The sequence below is a fragment of the Poecilia reticulata genome, chromosome 14 (genome assembly GCF_904066995.2).
Source record: "Poecilia reticulata chromosome 14, P_reticulata-male-v2, whole genome shotgun sequence".
NCBI classification, from domain to species: Eukaryota; Metazoa; Chordata; class Actinopteri; order Cyprinodontiformes; family Poeciliidae; genus Poecilia; species Poecilia reticulata.
The window spans coordinates 22,187,764-22,202,454 of record NC_088843.1 but is presented as its reverse complement, the minus strand read 5'-3'; the positions used below and the strand labels follow the sequence as shown (position 1 = coordinate 22,202,454).

Sequence of the window (14,691 nt, the reverse complement as noted above, 5' to 3'; positions counted from 1 at the left end):
CAGTTGGCTCTTCTTATCGGGGTTTTATGTGACAGAACAAATAAAGCAGTAAATAAACGTGAAGCTGTTGGAAAACCACTCGTGATTTTCCTTAACGCTCCACACAGAGGCCTTCTGAAGCTGCAAATCTCTGCAGATACAACAGCACATTTCCTGTCAATAATCAATAGGTTTCCAGCTAGATTTAGGTCTGCACTTTGACTAGGCCATTCTAGGCCATCTCTTTGTTTCAGAGCCTTTACTTTAAAAACTAAAACATTTGTTGCTTCATTACTCCTTCAATTCTCTGTCACTTAAAATATGGAAAAGTTTGAAACCTTTAAAGTTTAAGGCTCTTTAGGTTCAGAATTACAAATTAGGTCGATTTTTGTCCAAATCTGTGATTTTATGTTACAGTTTTATAATGTTTACATCTTCAGTGAATCTAGATCATCATGTCAGCCATCATGCAGCTAAACAGAAATATAGACAAAGAATGAATCCGTCTCCATCATAATCTAATCCACTGTTTTCCTGAAATAAACACATTTTTTTAGATTATGATTAATTTATTCAGTTGTAGTTTATCTCTTTGCATCGCCGTCTGAACAATGTGTCCAGGCATGTCAACCAAAAGGTTCATTTACAAAACAGGTGTCACTTTTCATCAGATGTTTTTCTGTGAAAAATGTTGAAAGTCATGTTTTATTTTCCTTCCACTTCACATTTATGTGCCGCTTGTCACATTAAATCCAATTAAAACAGAAGTTTTATGGTTAGAAGGCGACCAAATGGGAGCAGTTCATGGTGGTGACTAAATGAACTCGGGGTCCACTGGCGTGTTGCTCTCGCCTGTTTCAGGGTGCGCTCCATTTCTTTGCCCTGGTTCCAAGGGGCGGCGGGGTTCGCCAGGCAGTCCCCGGCGTTCCCCCGTCGGGACAGGTCCACCTTTCGACTGCGCAGCGTCCTGAAGGCCTCGGCCATCACCATCACGCCGTCATACGTCAGCGCAGACGTGTACTGCAAGACACAAGCAGGCGTTAACAGATAACCAGGTCTGTTTCTGACTGGCTGTCTGGAGTTTAAGGATATTTTCCTCCTGATGGTCCAGTAGACCCGGTTCTACTGGAATCAGAATTTCATCATCTGCTCCATCTCCAGCTGCTGTGGTTCATTTCTCTCTGCTCTCAGTCAAACCAACTAAACCTTTTGAGCAACCTGTACCCCTCCTGGCCTGTGGGGGCGCTGCACCAAGAACCACTGAAGGAAACGCCATGAAAAACCTCTGAAGACACTGAGAGCAATGTCCTTCTTCACCAAATGAAAACAAAATGGAGGCGTCAGATTTTAGCAGTTGAAGGATTTATCTTTAGCAAGAGGCGAGTAATTTCTCCTGTTATCGCTAGGATAGCACATTTGTTTTGGTTGTATTTACCCAGAATGCCCTGCGCTGCAGTCCACTTCCTGCTTCTGGAGCCAGAGTTCACTTCAACCAAACCCAGATCGAATACAACCGCTAAAATCTGACACCTCCATTTCTGTTTCCATTTGGTGAAAAAGGAAGGTCTCTGCGTCTTCTTCACAGGTTTTTGGTGCAGCGCCTCCACAGGCGAGGAGGGGAACAGGTTGTTTGGTTGATTTGACTCAGAGCAGAGAGAAAGAGAACCACAGCAGCTGAAGATGGAACAAGTCAAAGCGAGTCTACGGACTGTCAGGTGCTAAAACACTTTAAAAACGATGTAAAACTCAGCAGGCAGAATGAAATGAAAGTCCTTGTAAGTGCAGTCGGGAGGAGACCCGACCCGGTCTGAGGAATGAGCCCAATTAAACTCTGATTTAGCCCAACAGGTTTAATGTTCTGCTGTTCAGGTGTTTTCAGAAGATGTGCAGAGTTTCTTCTACGTAACGGGAGCAGGAGACTCCAGTCATTATTTCCTGGAAACAGAGAGGAAGACAAGAGCAGAGCAGAGCCCCGCCCCCGGGGTAAACTCACCAATTTACCCTCATTTATCTGTGACCTGAAGACGCTCCGCTGCTTCTGATTATTTGCTCTGTAAAAATGTTGCTCCCCTTAAAGCACCATAAATTCTCCTGAAACTAACCTCTGGCAGGGCAGAGAGGTAATTGAGTGAATGACGAACCGGCAGCCTGGCTTTGGGGGTTGAGGAGTAATAGAGGTGGGGGGTAATAGAGGGGTGGTGGTGGGGGTAACGGGAAGCGTTTTGTCCAGCCGGGAAGCAGCCTGGCATTAATTACCCCGGCTGGCGGGAGTTTATTAACTGCCTGCAGCCGGGGCTGAACCCCATTCATTAGCCTGCTGCTCACTGCAACATTATGGCTTCCAGAGCGCGCTAAGCCCCGCCCCCTGCTTGCTGCCCGACCAATCACAGCCTGGCACCTGCTTCCATCACACCTTCAGCAACACAAACCTCCCTGTGAACCGGATACCTGCACAATGCTTCGGTTTGTTTGGAGCACACCACTGAGACGATTAGAGAAGAAATTATTTTAAAATCAGAGTAAAAATAAAAAACTGTTTTAAAATGATGATGATGAAGGGAAACCAGTGAAACGTAAATCATGAACCTCAGCCATGATGAGGGACCTGTCTGACAACACGAAGCAGGTAAACATCTCAACATGCAGCAAATTGAGCCGTGACTCAAAGAAATTCAACAACAGATGGGTCACCAACTGATTATGTATGGAAGTCTGAAATGTTTTATTTTTCTTTTGAAGACCCAAAAAGTCTTAAAAAAGTAATCACGTGCAAGTAAAAAAATATTATATTAAAATATTTTAAAGCTTCTCCTTTTTTCTTGTGGAACTTTTTTTCTGAAGCTGAGCATAAAAAATAATAATGTGCAAAATTTGAGCAATTTGTGTTTTTCTACCAAATATTTAAGGACAATAAAAATACATTTTTCTCATTGATCAGCAAAAACAAAAAAAACAACAGAGTACAATTATTATTATTATTATTATTTATTTACTTTTTATTGTTGGGCCTACACAGTAAGTGGGGAAAAATATTCCATTCAATTAAGTGAAAAAAAAAAAGTATTGGGTGAGAAAAAACGTGCCTTCAGGACTTAAGCAAGAAATAAAAAAGACAAAAGGTAATGAATGAATACATGCGTGTTTTTTGTCCCCTTTGACTTCCCATAGAGGCCAAAGGGGCTCTGAGGCCCAATGGCTTTATAATTGATGGCTAGATGGAAGGAAAACTCCAGCCTGAGTGGGAATTCTACTTCAGATCCAGAAACATAAATGCTTCTAAAAATTGTAGAACTATAATAATAATAATAATAATAATAATAATAATACATTTCATCTCATCAAACCTCTTCTTCTGCCGATAAGAAGAGGTTTGACCGAAGCGTTGCTGTTTTTATGTATCTGAGTGAGTAAAGATGGCGGAGGCAGTGGTCACCGCGGCGTTCGTTTATTAGCTTAGCGTCAGTCTAACCGCAGAGTCTCAGTGGGGAATCCACTCATTTAGGCTGAGTGGATTTCCAGGAGAGAGCAATTCATCAAGACACGCATGAGCACACGCACACCAACGTGGATGATACCACACTGGTGTAAACTTTTAATTTCACCCAGCCCAATACAACACACACACACACACACACGCACGCACGCACGCACGCACGCACGCACGCACGCACGCACGCACGCACGCACGCACGCACGCACGCACACACACACACACACACGGCTCCTCTCTGCTGTTCCTGCGTCTAAAGCAGAGATCTGTGCTGGAAATAGAGATGAGCTGCAGGGCGGAGGTTTGCTAGCCGCCGTGGCGTGATGCCCCAGTGCCTGAACCGTGAGCGGCTGAACAGGAAGTGGGTCAGACTGTCACATCGCTGCATGCAGCAGCGGAGGATGACACGCAGACGGCTCTTCCTCTCTGGGTTCGCTCCTCAGATCTCCGACTGGCTGAGTCATCCCCATTTTACAAACATCAGAGTTCAGCTTCAAAGTGAAATTAAAACATTTCAGCTTTAAACCTGACCTATAATGCTTCCTAGAGCAGGTCAAGATAAGTCTATGGCCTAGTCAAAGCATGTTCATTACATTCTCTGCAATAAATCATTCTTAAATAAGGAGATTTAAACTCAGTTCTCTCTATTCTGAGCTGTTTTAGGGTCTCTGTCACTGGTACTGGTTCTAGTCCTGGTCCTGGTTTTAATTCTAGTTGTAGTTCTGGTCCTAGTTTCTGGTTCTGGTACCTTGGGCGGAGCGTCGGAGCCCGGGTACTCCCTCTGGTCCAGCTTGTTCCAGCGCTGCATCAGCTTGATGACCATGGGGTTGCTGAAGTTGACCAGCTGGAAGCCGGTGACGTTGGCACCCCCGTGCATGAAGCGCTCCAGGTTGATATCCTTAAATCCCTGCAGAGGAAGAGAGCAGCGGCGTTTACAGACGACTCCACGTCATCACATTGCCTGAGGAAAACCAAGATGGAGGCGACCGACTCACCAGGTTGGCCATGATGTAGTGGTAACCCTTCACATGTTTCCCAACACTCACAATCTGAGGAAAACAAAACCGTGTTAAGCTGACAGGATTACAGAACATCACAATCTGGGAGGAAAACACATTTAATGACTGAGATCTGTGGATCTCATCATCAGGCATCACTGTGAATCTATTGGTAAACCTCTGGATTGCCTTTTAAAAGGCTCTGCCTTTGTTTTAAGCTGAAATGTTGAACAAGAAAAGAGAAAAAGAAATTAAAATTAAAATAAAAAGGATTACAAGAGAGTTGTTTCCTCTTATGACAGGCTAAATAACCCAGATTATTGCTGTTAATGTTTGACTTTGCTCCTTTATAAAAGGCGCTCCACAGAGGTCGACTGAGATTTCTCTTTTGTCTTTGGCTAAAGACCACGAGCCATTTCTCTCGCTAGCGCTAGGCTAACACGCTTGTTTTTTTTTTTTTATTTACCCAGAATGCCCTAACTTGTAGTCCACTTCCTGCTTTTGGAGCGATCTCCGTTTCAATGGGTATTCAAACCACACCAGAGTTCACTTCAACCGCACCCAGAGCCAGGCTTGGAGGACCAGAACTTGATTAGCATTCACACGCCAAAAAAACGAACAGGACTTTACAGACAAACAGACTGGAGTTGGGTTAAGGCGGACTGGAGATTTATTAGCGCGAACTGGAGTTTTGTTAGAGCGGACTGGAGTTGGGTAAGAGCGGACTGGAATTGGGTTAGAGCGGACTGGAGTTGGGTTAGAGCGGACTGGAGTTGGGTTAGAGCGGACTGGAGTTGGGTTAAGGCAGACTGGTTTTGGGTTGGAGCGGACTGGAGTTGGGTTAGAGCGGAATGGAGTTGGGTTAAGGCAGACTGGTTTTGGGTTAGAGCGGACTGGAGCTGTGTTAAAGCGGACTGGAGTTGGGTTAAAGCAGACTAGAGTTGGGTTAAGGCGGACTGGAGTTGGGTTAGAGCGGACTGGAGTTGGGTTAGAGCGGACTGGAGTTGGGTTAGAGCGGACTGGAGTTGGTTAAAGCGGATTAAACTGAACTGGTGTCAGATGGAGCTCAAAGGAAGGTTTCTGTCTGATTAAACCAGGGGTGTCCAAAGTCGGTCCTCGAGGGCCGACATCCTGCATGTTTTAGTTCTCTCCCTGGTTTGGCACACCTGCATCAAATGATGGCTCGTTAGAAGGCCTAAGGAGAACATTGACTTGCTGAGGAGGTTGCTGCAACCGCTAGGGAGAGAACTAAAACATGCAGGATGCCGGCCTTCGAGGACCGACTTTGGACACCCCTGGATTAAACAGACTTTATCTGTCTGGTTTCCAGTCCTGATCTTCGGCCGGACCACAGTGGTGATGCGTTTCCTGTTGACTGCTCTCTGAACCTGACTCCACGCTAACAAGGCGCCGGAAGCTGACCCACATCCCGCAGTGACTCAGCAGCTTCGTCATTAACCGGATCAGGAGCTCTGCCTCGGAAACTGAACCGTCAACCTTTCACCTCGCTCATCTGCATCCAGGCTGCGTTTTAAAGCTGATGAAAACTGAAGCAGGAAAACATGCGGTAATATTGGTTATGGGGACATAATGTGAATAATATTCCTGCTGCTAAAAGATAATTTAACTCATTGTTTACATATAGGAAACAGCATTTTATTGAAAAGTTGCTTTTGGGCAACATAAAATCTCTAATAAATCAAACATAAAACCCAATGATGTGCTTTAGAAGAAAGCTGCAGGAATTATAAACGCAGTAGATTATTTTCCTCCAACCAATGAAATATTTCTTTCACTGCATGAAACATTTCACAGACCTGCACTAAAAACAAAAAAAAGTATTTAATAAAATCCTTCCAGTTTTAAACAGAACCAGTTCAAAGCTAAAGAAAATTATGAATGAAAAAAAATATATGAAATTCTATTCTATGTAATAAAAATAAAAATCAGCAGAATGAAAAACAAGCACATTTTTTTATGTTTATTCCAGTTTTTAGTTCATGTATTCATCTTCAGTCAATTTAAAAAAAGATGAAGTCTCATTTTGAACAGCCATTTATAGCTTTTATGTTTCTACAAAACCGGGACATTTTTATCAATAAATAAAATCCCTTGGATGAAAAGTTTGTTATGCTAATAGCATTTAGCGTTCATCAACAACTCACTGATGGAAGTGAGAGAGTTCAGCTACACAAATAAACAGCAAAACGTTACAGCTCTAGTTTTAACATAATTGGTAAAAATGTAAATAAATAAACTTCAGATTAGGCTGAGAGTCGGCAGCAGAAGCAGTCGGCCCTCAGAGAGATGAAGAGGAGCAGGACGAAGAGGAGGGAGGAGCGGATTCTGAGTGAGCTGCTGCCAGCGACCATCACTGGAGATGAAAACAGACGTTTCCCAGGTTCAAACTGGTCTAATTAGCAGGTACAGCGTCCTCCCAGTACCGCCTGACTGGGAGGGAAACACTCTTTGAAGATGTTGGCATGATGACGCATTAAATCCCTGCAGAGCTGAAGGCAACACTGCAATCTGAGAACTGCAGCCAGCGGGTAAAAACCAGCTGAACTCTGAACCTTCAGAGTCACATAGAGACGGTTACAAAGTCGGCCTTCCACCACCTGAAGAGCATCTCAGGGTTAGAACGAGTGAGAAACTCATGCATGCGTTTATCTTTAGTCGCATTAATTGCTGCAGCAGAATCTTCACAGCTCAGAGAAGGCAGAGGTCAACTTTTTCACAGATCATCTCTTATTACAAACTGTCACAACATGGGGACAGTTTCACAAACATATTTTTAATAAAAGTTCCAGCCTGCAGCTTTAAATCCAGGCTAAAACCTCCACATGTTTAGATTCCTTTGAAAAATAATAACTGAAACATTGATCATGATATTTGATCTGTATCGATCACTTTAACGATAGAACTCAACAACACGTGACACCTATTATTAGTTTTCCCAGCTGTTGACTGTATGATGTGTTTAAGATGCTTTTATGTTCTCACAAACTGCCGTGTTGCTGAAACATGCTTTATGATTTATTGATTGATCGATCAATCACCTGCTCCAGCATGTTCTGCAGCCTCTCAGCCTCCAGGTCGATGACGAACTTCTTCTCCTCGCGGCGCTCCAGGTCCTCCAGCAGGCGGCGGTAGTTGGCGTCGTTGAAGTTTTCCACACAGATGGCGCTGACCTGCCAGTCGTCCAGTCCGGCTTTCTCCATGATGGCCTGCAGGATGGCGTACCCTGAAACACACACACATACACACGCACACACAGAGGATGGAGACAGTCAGGCTCCGATACGCTTCACAACGCCCTCTGATTATCGATCGATATTCCACTGATCGATCTGGTTTTAGTTTAGTTCATCACAGTAAAGACTTCAGTGTTTGACAGTTTTTCACAAAAAGAAAAAACTAAAACGGTAACTGTGTCTTCTGCTAATCGGCTAATGCCCTAATAGCAGAGCTAATTCTTCCTTTAGCACTTCAGCTAACTGTGAAAACGTTTAGCGTGTTTAGCTTTCCCAAATACAATTTTCCCGCTCGTTTTCTTTGCTTTTTAAAGTTTCATTTTAAATAAAGTTGCTATCTTTATTCTGTAAGTAGCCGTTTATATTCATCCTCTTATTTAGAAGTTATTATTAGAGAAACTGTTTAAGATTTAAAACAGAAAATGTTCTTGTAATAAATTTAGTTTTACAATGATTTTCTACTTCTGGGATTTTCTAAAAGCTAATATTTTCCCAGACTATTGAAGTCGGTTCTATTGCCATCATTTAATATTCTTAATAATCTGGATGAATTTTCTACTCCCTTAAATGTGTGTTAAAGTTTATTTTAAATATTCCAGAGTCTGTTGGTGCTTTTTAATGCTGCTGAACAACAGTCAGGATATTTCTCTCTTAATCTCATGTTTGGGCTCCGTATTATTTTCAGACTCGTCTCTGGATCCGCTCTCTGATCTGAAGCAAACAGCTCTGAGCAGAACCTGAAACTAAGTTTAGAACTGCAGGGTTGAATCTCGACGTCCTCAAGGAGCCAAAACAAACTGAAGCGTTTCCAGATCGAAGGCAGATCCGGGTGCAGGGCGGCCATGACGGCGGCCACGAGGGCGGCCGTCCTCCAGCAGGAACAGATGTCCCCCTTAAACGGCCCCTCCTGGTGGCCATCACAATCTGGCAACCCGGCTCCCTTTGCTCCCAATTAGTGGCTTAACCTGCGCTCTGGCAACCTGGCTGCCTGCACACCTCCATCCCTCCTCGGCCCTTCACTGCCCATTAGAGGGCTGCTGGTGCCAAGACGCACGCACACTCACACTCACACAGAGACACACACTTGTCCCTGCAGAGAGGAAGCGGTTCGTGGCATTTTGGCTTTTTTACAGCCGAGCCCCCAGATGGGAGCGAAGTGTTTCCAGTTGAAAGGGAAGATTAATGAGGTTTTGTGCTGAAAACAAGAAAAAATTGTTTTAAGTCTCACTGAGGGATTTTTTTGGAACATTTTCATGCATAATAATTTAGTATTTTTAGCAGCTGTAATATTTTATAAATTCTTAAAGACATGATAAAAGGGAAAATAATCAGTGTTTGTTGGTTATTTTATGTAGCGGTGGAGAGAAAAACTGCAGCTTTATTTCATTATTTGGTATTTATTGATTTTGTTGTATTTATTGACAAAATTTGTGTAGTTAAGTCATTTTATTTGTTTCTAGCAAGACAAATTAAGCGTTGTCCAGATATAAGAGATGAAAAACAGCATTTTGGATAATTATTATGCAACTTCAGAAATGCCAACTTATGTGCATTGTCTCTACCAAATAAATGAAATTAAACTGTATATAAATAAAACTTATACATATCTGATTTATTTAAAACAGCCGGTTTCCAGATAATTGTTATTTTTTTATTTTACCTTTGATTAATTCTAGCAAAATAGAAAAAAATAAATGAAGTTGGTTAATATTTAATGACCAGAAAGCAACAAGCTGAAGCTAAAGAGCAGCAAGCTAAAGATAGAAACATTGCTGCTTGCTCTCTGCTGCACATTCAAAATCCATCATCAATAAAAATAATTATACAACAGATTTATGAAATATAAATAATTAAAATAAGAACTAATGAACCTGGTTAGCATGCTAGTGTTAGCACCAGCATGCTAAAGTTAGCGTCAGCATGCTAAAGTTACCTAAAACTGAAATACAGTAAATGTATGTTTCAGAATGTTAGCTTACTGATGCTAACATTAGCATGCTAACCAACATCAACATAATTCTCCATCAATCCTGGTTTAAATTCAAAGTTTCTGATCTAAACCAGGAAACATCAGGAATATTTGGTCTGAAGTTCAGAATGTTTATTAGGTTTCTATTACTTGTAAACCAGAATTATCAAAACTAGCAAGATAAATGGCCAAATTATAGTGAAATAAATCTATATTAGAGTCTCAGTTTTAAATTTCTGATTGATTTCCTTCTTTATTTATTGAGATACATCTTTAGGAAAGTCAGCAGCGAATGGAAGGAAGTCAGAGAACAAGGGAGAAAAGATGAAAGATCAAAAATAAAAAAAAGGAAAGAAATGGAAAAAGGGGGAAAATGAAGGAAAAACGAAAACAGGCAGAATGAAAAAAAAACCCTAATAATGTGAGGTGGAGACATTAAGAAGAAAACTGAAGGAAAAAAATTGGGATGAGAGGATGAGAAGAGGAAATGGAACAAAAACTGAAACAAGTAGCAGAAATATAAAAAGATTAAATAAGAGAAAGAAAAAAAGTGAAAGAAAACAAAAACATTACAGGACTAAAAACCAGGAATGAAAAGAAAAATGAGACATAAAGACGAGACTGAACAGGAAAACATGTTGAATAATGAGAGGAATGGACATGAATGTCAGTTTGAGCCCAGAAACAGTAAAAACTGTAAAAATTAAAGATGTTTCTAACAAATGAGTCTGCATGTAATCACTGAACAACAGTATGAGCCGTCGTCACAACAGACAGTCAGAAAACCAGATTTAACCGTCTGACAAATCAAAAACTCAAACATTCAGCTCAATAAATATATTATAATTAGACCTTTGACATGAAATTCACCCAGGATCTGGTACCATTAAATCTACATTAACTAAGAAAAACAAATAGATCTATAAATTACATGACGTGTCAAAGTGTTAAATTAATCAGAAACTGAAGGCAGGAAGCAAAGAAAGCAGCAGAAACCTGTCAGCATTTAGAGAGCAGCAAATATCAGCTGATTCAGCAACGCAGAAAAGTTTCTGGATTATCAAACAAGGAGCAACTCAGGATGAGAAAAACCAAACATCAATCTATAAACCTTCACAGAGTTTAATAAAATCAATACTTCTGTTAGAGGAGTCAAAATATTAAACTGAGAGCCTCAGAAAAACCTCAAATTACAGACTTTTGATGAAGAATATCAGGAATAAACTGAAGAACCCTGGCCTCTATCTGCTCTCACTGAACAAGACCCAAAAAATTTATAACAGTGAAGTTTGGTGGAAGAAAAATCACGGTGTGGCACTGTTTTTTAAAATCTTTCCATCATCATCATGTCACTTCCTGGAGTGTTGCTTTGACTCTTTCATGCGTGTTTATGAAATTCTTTAATCTCCATGGCAACCATTCAGCTGGCTGGACCTGGCTCCGCCTTTGAGGCGCAGCTCCTCCCCCACTCAGCCCCTTTACACTAGCCAGCAGTAATTAGCACCTGATGGAACTGCTGAGCTCATTATAGGAGCTGCTGCTCAGAGCAACGCTGGTAAAAGCATTAAAAAAGGGCGGAGCTTCAGAAAGAGCAGAAGTGTTTAAAGAGCCCAATTTCCAGGCGTTAAATTAGGAAGTAAAATTTCTTTTAAGTCATATTTGATATACAGCATTTTTATAATGTGGAAAGTTGGCATGGTGACTTGGTTATGCTATAAGGTGGCACTATGTGCCTAGAAAACACATGATACTGCCCCTTTAAAACAAATATTCCTGACTTCTCCGCTCAGGTGTTATATGATAAATGAGCTTGCCATACAGTGATGAAGGCTCCACGCTGACCAGAAAAAAGAAGCAGGAGGACAACATGTTCTCTCTCTCCCCACATGTTGCAGCAGCAGTTGCTCGGCCCGGGCTAGCATTAGCGATAGCCTCAATGGGCCAACACCCAGGCAGAGCCGGGTTGATGCTGATTGCAGCCGGCTGCTGTTCCTCCTGCAGCCTCCAGCCACACATTCATCAGCTGGTAATCAGCCGGCCCAGTCCAGGCTGCGCTTCACTTCCTGTCCGGCCTCTTTATGCCGGACAGGCTGAGCGCCGCGCAATGGGACATGAAGCCTCGTCACCAAGCCACAAACAGAGCTGCTGCTGCTGCAGCTGCAGCTGCTGGGATTTCAGGCATTTAATCTGTTAGCTTATTCATTTCTGGGTCTTTCTGGTGGTTTGGTTTCTTTTCTCACAGAGAAAACCAAAACAAGCTAATAACGTTCAGTCATCTCAGAAGTACTGGCTTTAATTCCTCAAAGTAAAGTTTAAGCTGCCAAAACTTTCAGATAAATATTATTCCTACATGCAGATTATTACCTGACACAAAACGTTATGAAGTAACAGGACAATAAGCTTCACCATTTCATTTAATGGCATGAATGTGGCAACATGAATCATCAAGTGACAGAAAAGATGTGCAAAATTAAAAAAAAAATGTAATAACCTATTAAATTAACAACTGCTGCAATTGTTAAGCACAAATAAGGCAGGAGTAAAATAAAACGTAAAACATATAAAACCAATATTAAAATATATTCAACTGGTGATAGACGGTTGTAGTCATTTAAGAACAGAGATCATTTGAATTGAAGTTAGCGAGTTAGCATTAGCTTCTGCTAAATGCTGTGTTGGTGTAACGTTTTAGTGTTAGCGAAACTAATTATTTAGTGAGCGATGCCTCCACTGGAGGATTTAAGCATTTATTCATATTTATAAGGAACAGACAACAAGACTTTGAGTTAATGAGTTACATCAGCATTTAATTTCATTTGGGATCAATAAAGAACTTCTGAATTTCAATGACTCCAGGATAAATGACCTCTGACCTCTGCCTATTTTCTTTCTGTCTGTTTAGTTTTACAGTAAAATCTGTTTTTAAATTTCCCATAATTCTTTGCTTCCTGCGTTTTCCTTCTTTTACAAGCCGCATGTTTAATTTTTTCCTTCCTCTCAGAACGTTTTGTCCAGTTTCCACAGAGACTCCAGAGAATCAGACACGTCTAAATGTCTTAGAATCATTTATCAGGAGAAAAACTCTGGTTCGGCACAACGCAGAAAAACCGACAACAAAACTGAAGCAAAAGAGCATGAAGAATTAAAATGTTTGATTGTGCAGAAGGTTGAGTTGAGCTCTCCGCTCTAATCTGGATTATTTACACTTTATTTCCTCTAATCTGTCATTTTCTTATAATTATTCAGATCAGGAAAAGAAATAAAACAGCTTTAATAGATATAGGTCTGGACGGCTTCTCTTCCTAAGTGACACACTTCACAACACTCTCAATGGAATTCGCATTTTTGCAATCACAGTTTTTCCTTCCACCAAACCTTCCTTGATCTGTAATCTTTGTCAGCAGTCTTCCCATGATTCAGTTCATAGCATGAAATCAAAATCTGATTTTACTGGATTAATAGAACATTGATTTATAACGGAAGAAAATAAAAATAATAAAACTACAAAAGTAAAGTTGAAATAATGTGAAATCCAATCGTGACTTTTATCTTATAATTTTATGACTATTCTCACAATATTGACTTTATTCCCATAGTTCAACTTTATTTTGATAATTATATAACTTTTTTTTAAACGTCATCACTTTATTCTCATCTTACTAGCTTTATTCTCATATTTTGATTCTGTTCTGATAGTTTTATATTTCTTCTCAGTGTGGCTCTATAATCCTCCACCGTCCATCTTCAGTAAACATTTCTTCTCTCCTCAGACTTCCTGTTTCCTGTATATTATATTATAAAATATCTAATCATGTGGGGCTGCTCCATGGCTCTCAGCGCAGCAAACTGTTTCTGGATTATCTAGATCAGCTCTGGCTGCGTTTTGCTTCTCCTGCCTTTGCGTCGTTACTGTAAAGTTTCTGATGAATCTGCGTTAAAGTCCCGCTGCGTCGTTCTGCCAGGCGGCGCCGCCTCCAACAGGAAGCCATGTTGGATTTCTGCAGAACACTTGATCAGATTCCTGCGGCTTTTGTTGAGCGGAGAGAAGAGAGAAGCTTTTTACCCAGTCAAGCATGCGTGACCCCCAGATAAGAGACGCAGAGGCAGGAATGGGTTTTCTGAGCAGATTGGGTCGGCACCACAGCCCCGTCAGCCAATCAGCTCAGAGATGGAGGCAGCGGCCCGCCAGGCGCCACCGCCGCTCTGGCTGTAATGGAAATGTGACACGGTGCGCTGAATCCGAACAAACCGGCAGCAGGGAGAGAAGTGTGAACCGAGAAACGCTTTCCGGAGGTTTCACTTTGATATTAAACCAGAAAACCAGAAAAGAACAGATAAAACATCCTGACACCGAGATTTATCTGCATTTAAAAACATTAAAGTTCAACTCTGAGAGGCAAAAACCAGAAAGAAGGTTTTGGTGGGGCCTAGTCAAAGGCCTTGCGCAAGCTGTTCAGCCGTCTCAAAACGGTTGAGTAGCAGATCAGACCAACACAGCGACGCCAACCAAACCTAAACGCGTTGATTCAGGGAGCGATTACTTTTGAATAGTCTTTTAAAAAATGCCTGTTTGTTTTTACTCTGATCTTCAAATGAGTTTGATGATTGGAAATGAAAACAGAAACATCATCAATGAAAGCTGTTATTATTATTATTATTATTATTATTATTATTAATCATTAAAATGATCAGAATTATTAATTTATGATTCCATGATTGTGGAAATTTACGTAAAATCAACAGATCCCCATATTTTTTCACACTAACGCAAGACTATTGCAAGATTTCAGCAGAAATGTTCAAAAACGAAATCGGGTTTACGCGATTTTAACTCCCACCTACAGGTGGCGGTATTTCTAACTCCTTCTCCTTTACTGCACCTCAGTCAAATTACAATTCATGTTTCCAGTCTGTTTTAGTTTTTCTTAATCTTTTTCTTTTATATGTAAATTTTATCAGTGGTTTAATGATTTTGATTAGAAAAACCACCAAAACAAATGA

General features: G+C 41.1%; 1 protein-coding gene across 8 annotated transcripts in view; it reads right to left on the bottom strand.

Moving 5' to 3' along the window:
• Positions 1-14,691, bottom strand: part of gria4b (glutamate receptor, ionotropic, AMPA 4b) — a 90,558-nt gene that overhangs the window by 37,702 nt on the left and 38,165 nt on the right. For all 8 annotated transcript variants that reach the window (XR_014090785.1, XR_014090786.1, XM_081615208.1 and 5 more), the window contains exons 4-7: positions 7,527-7,711; positions 4,465-4,518; positions 4,218-4,376; positions 832-999 (exon numbers count right to left, since the gene is read on the bottom strand). Coding sequence is in view for 6 of the 8 variants with exons in the window: in XM_081615208.1 (XP_081471334.1) it covers positions 832-999; positions 4,218-4,376; positions 4,465-4,518; positions 7,527-7,711 (566 nt within the window). In the remaining 2 variants the exon portion in view is untranslated. The remainder of the gene's footprint in view (positions 1-831; positions 1,000-4,217; positions 4,377-4,464; positions 4,519-7,526; positions 7,712-14,691) is intronic.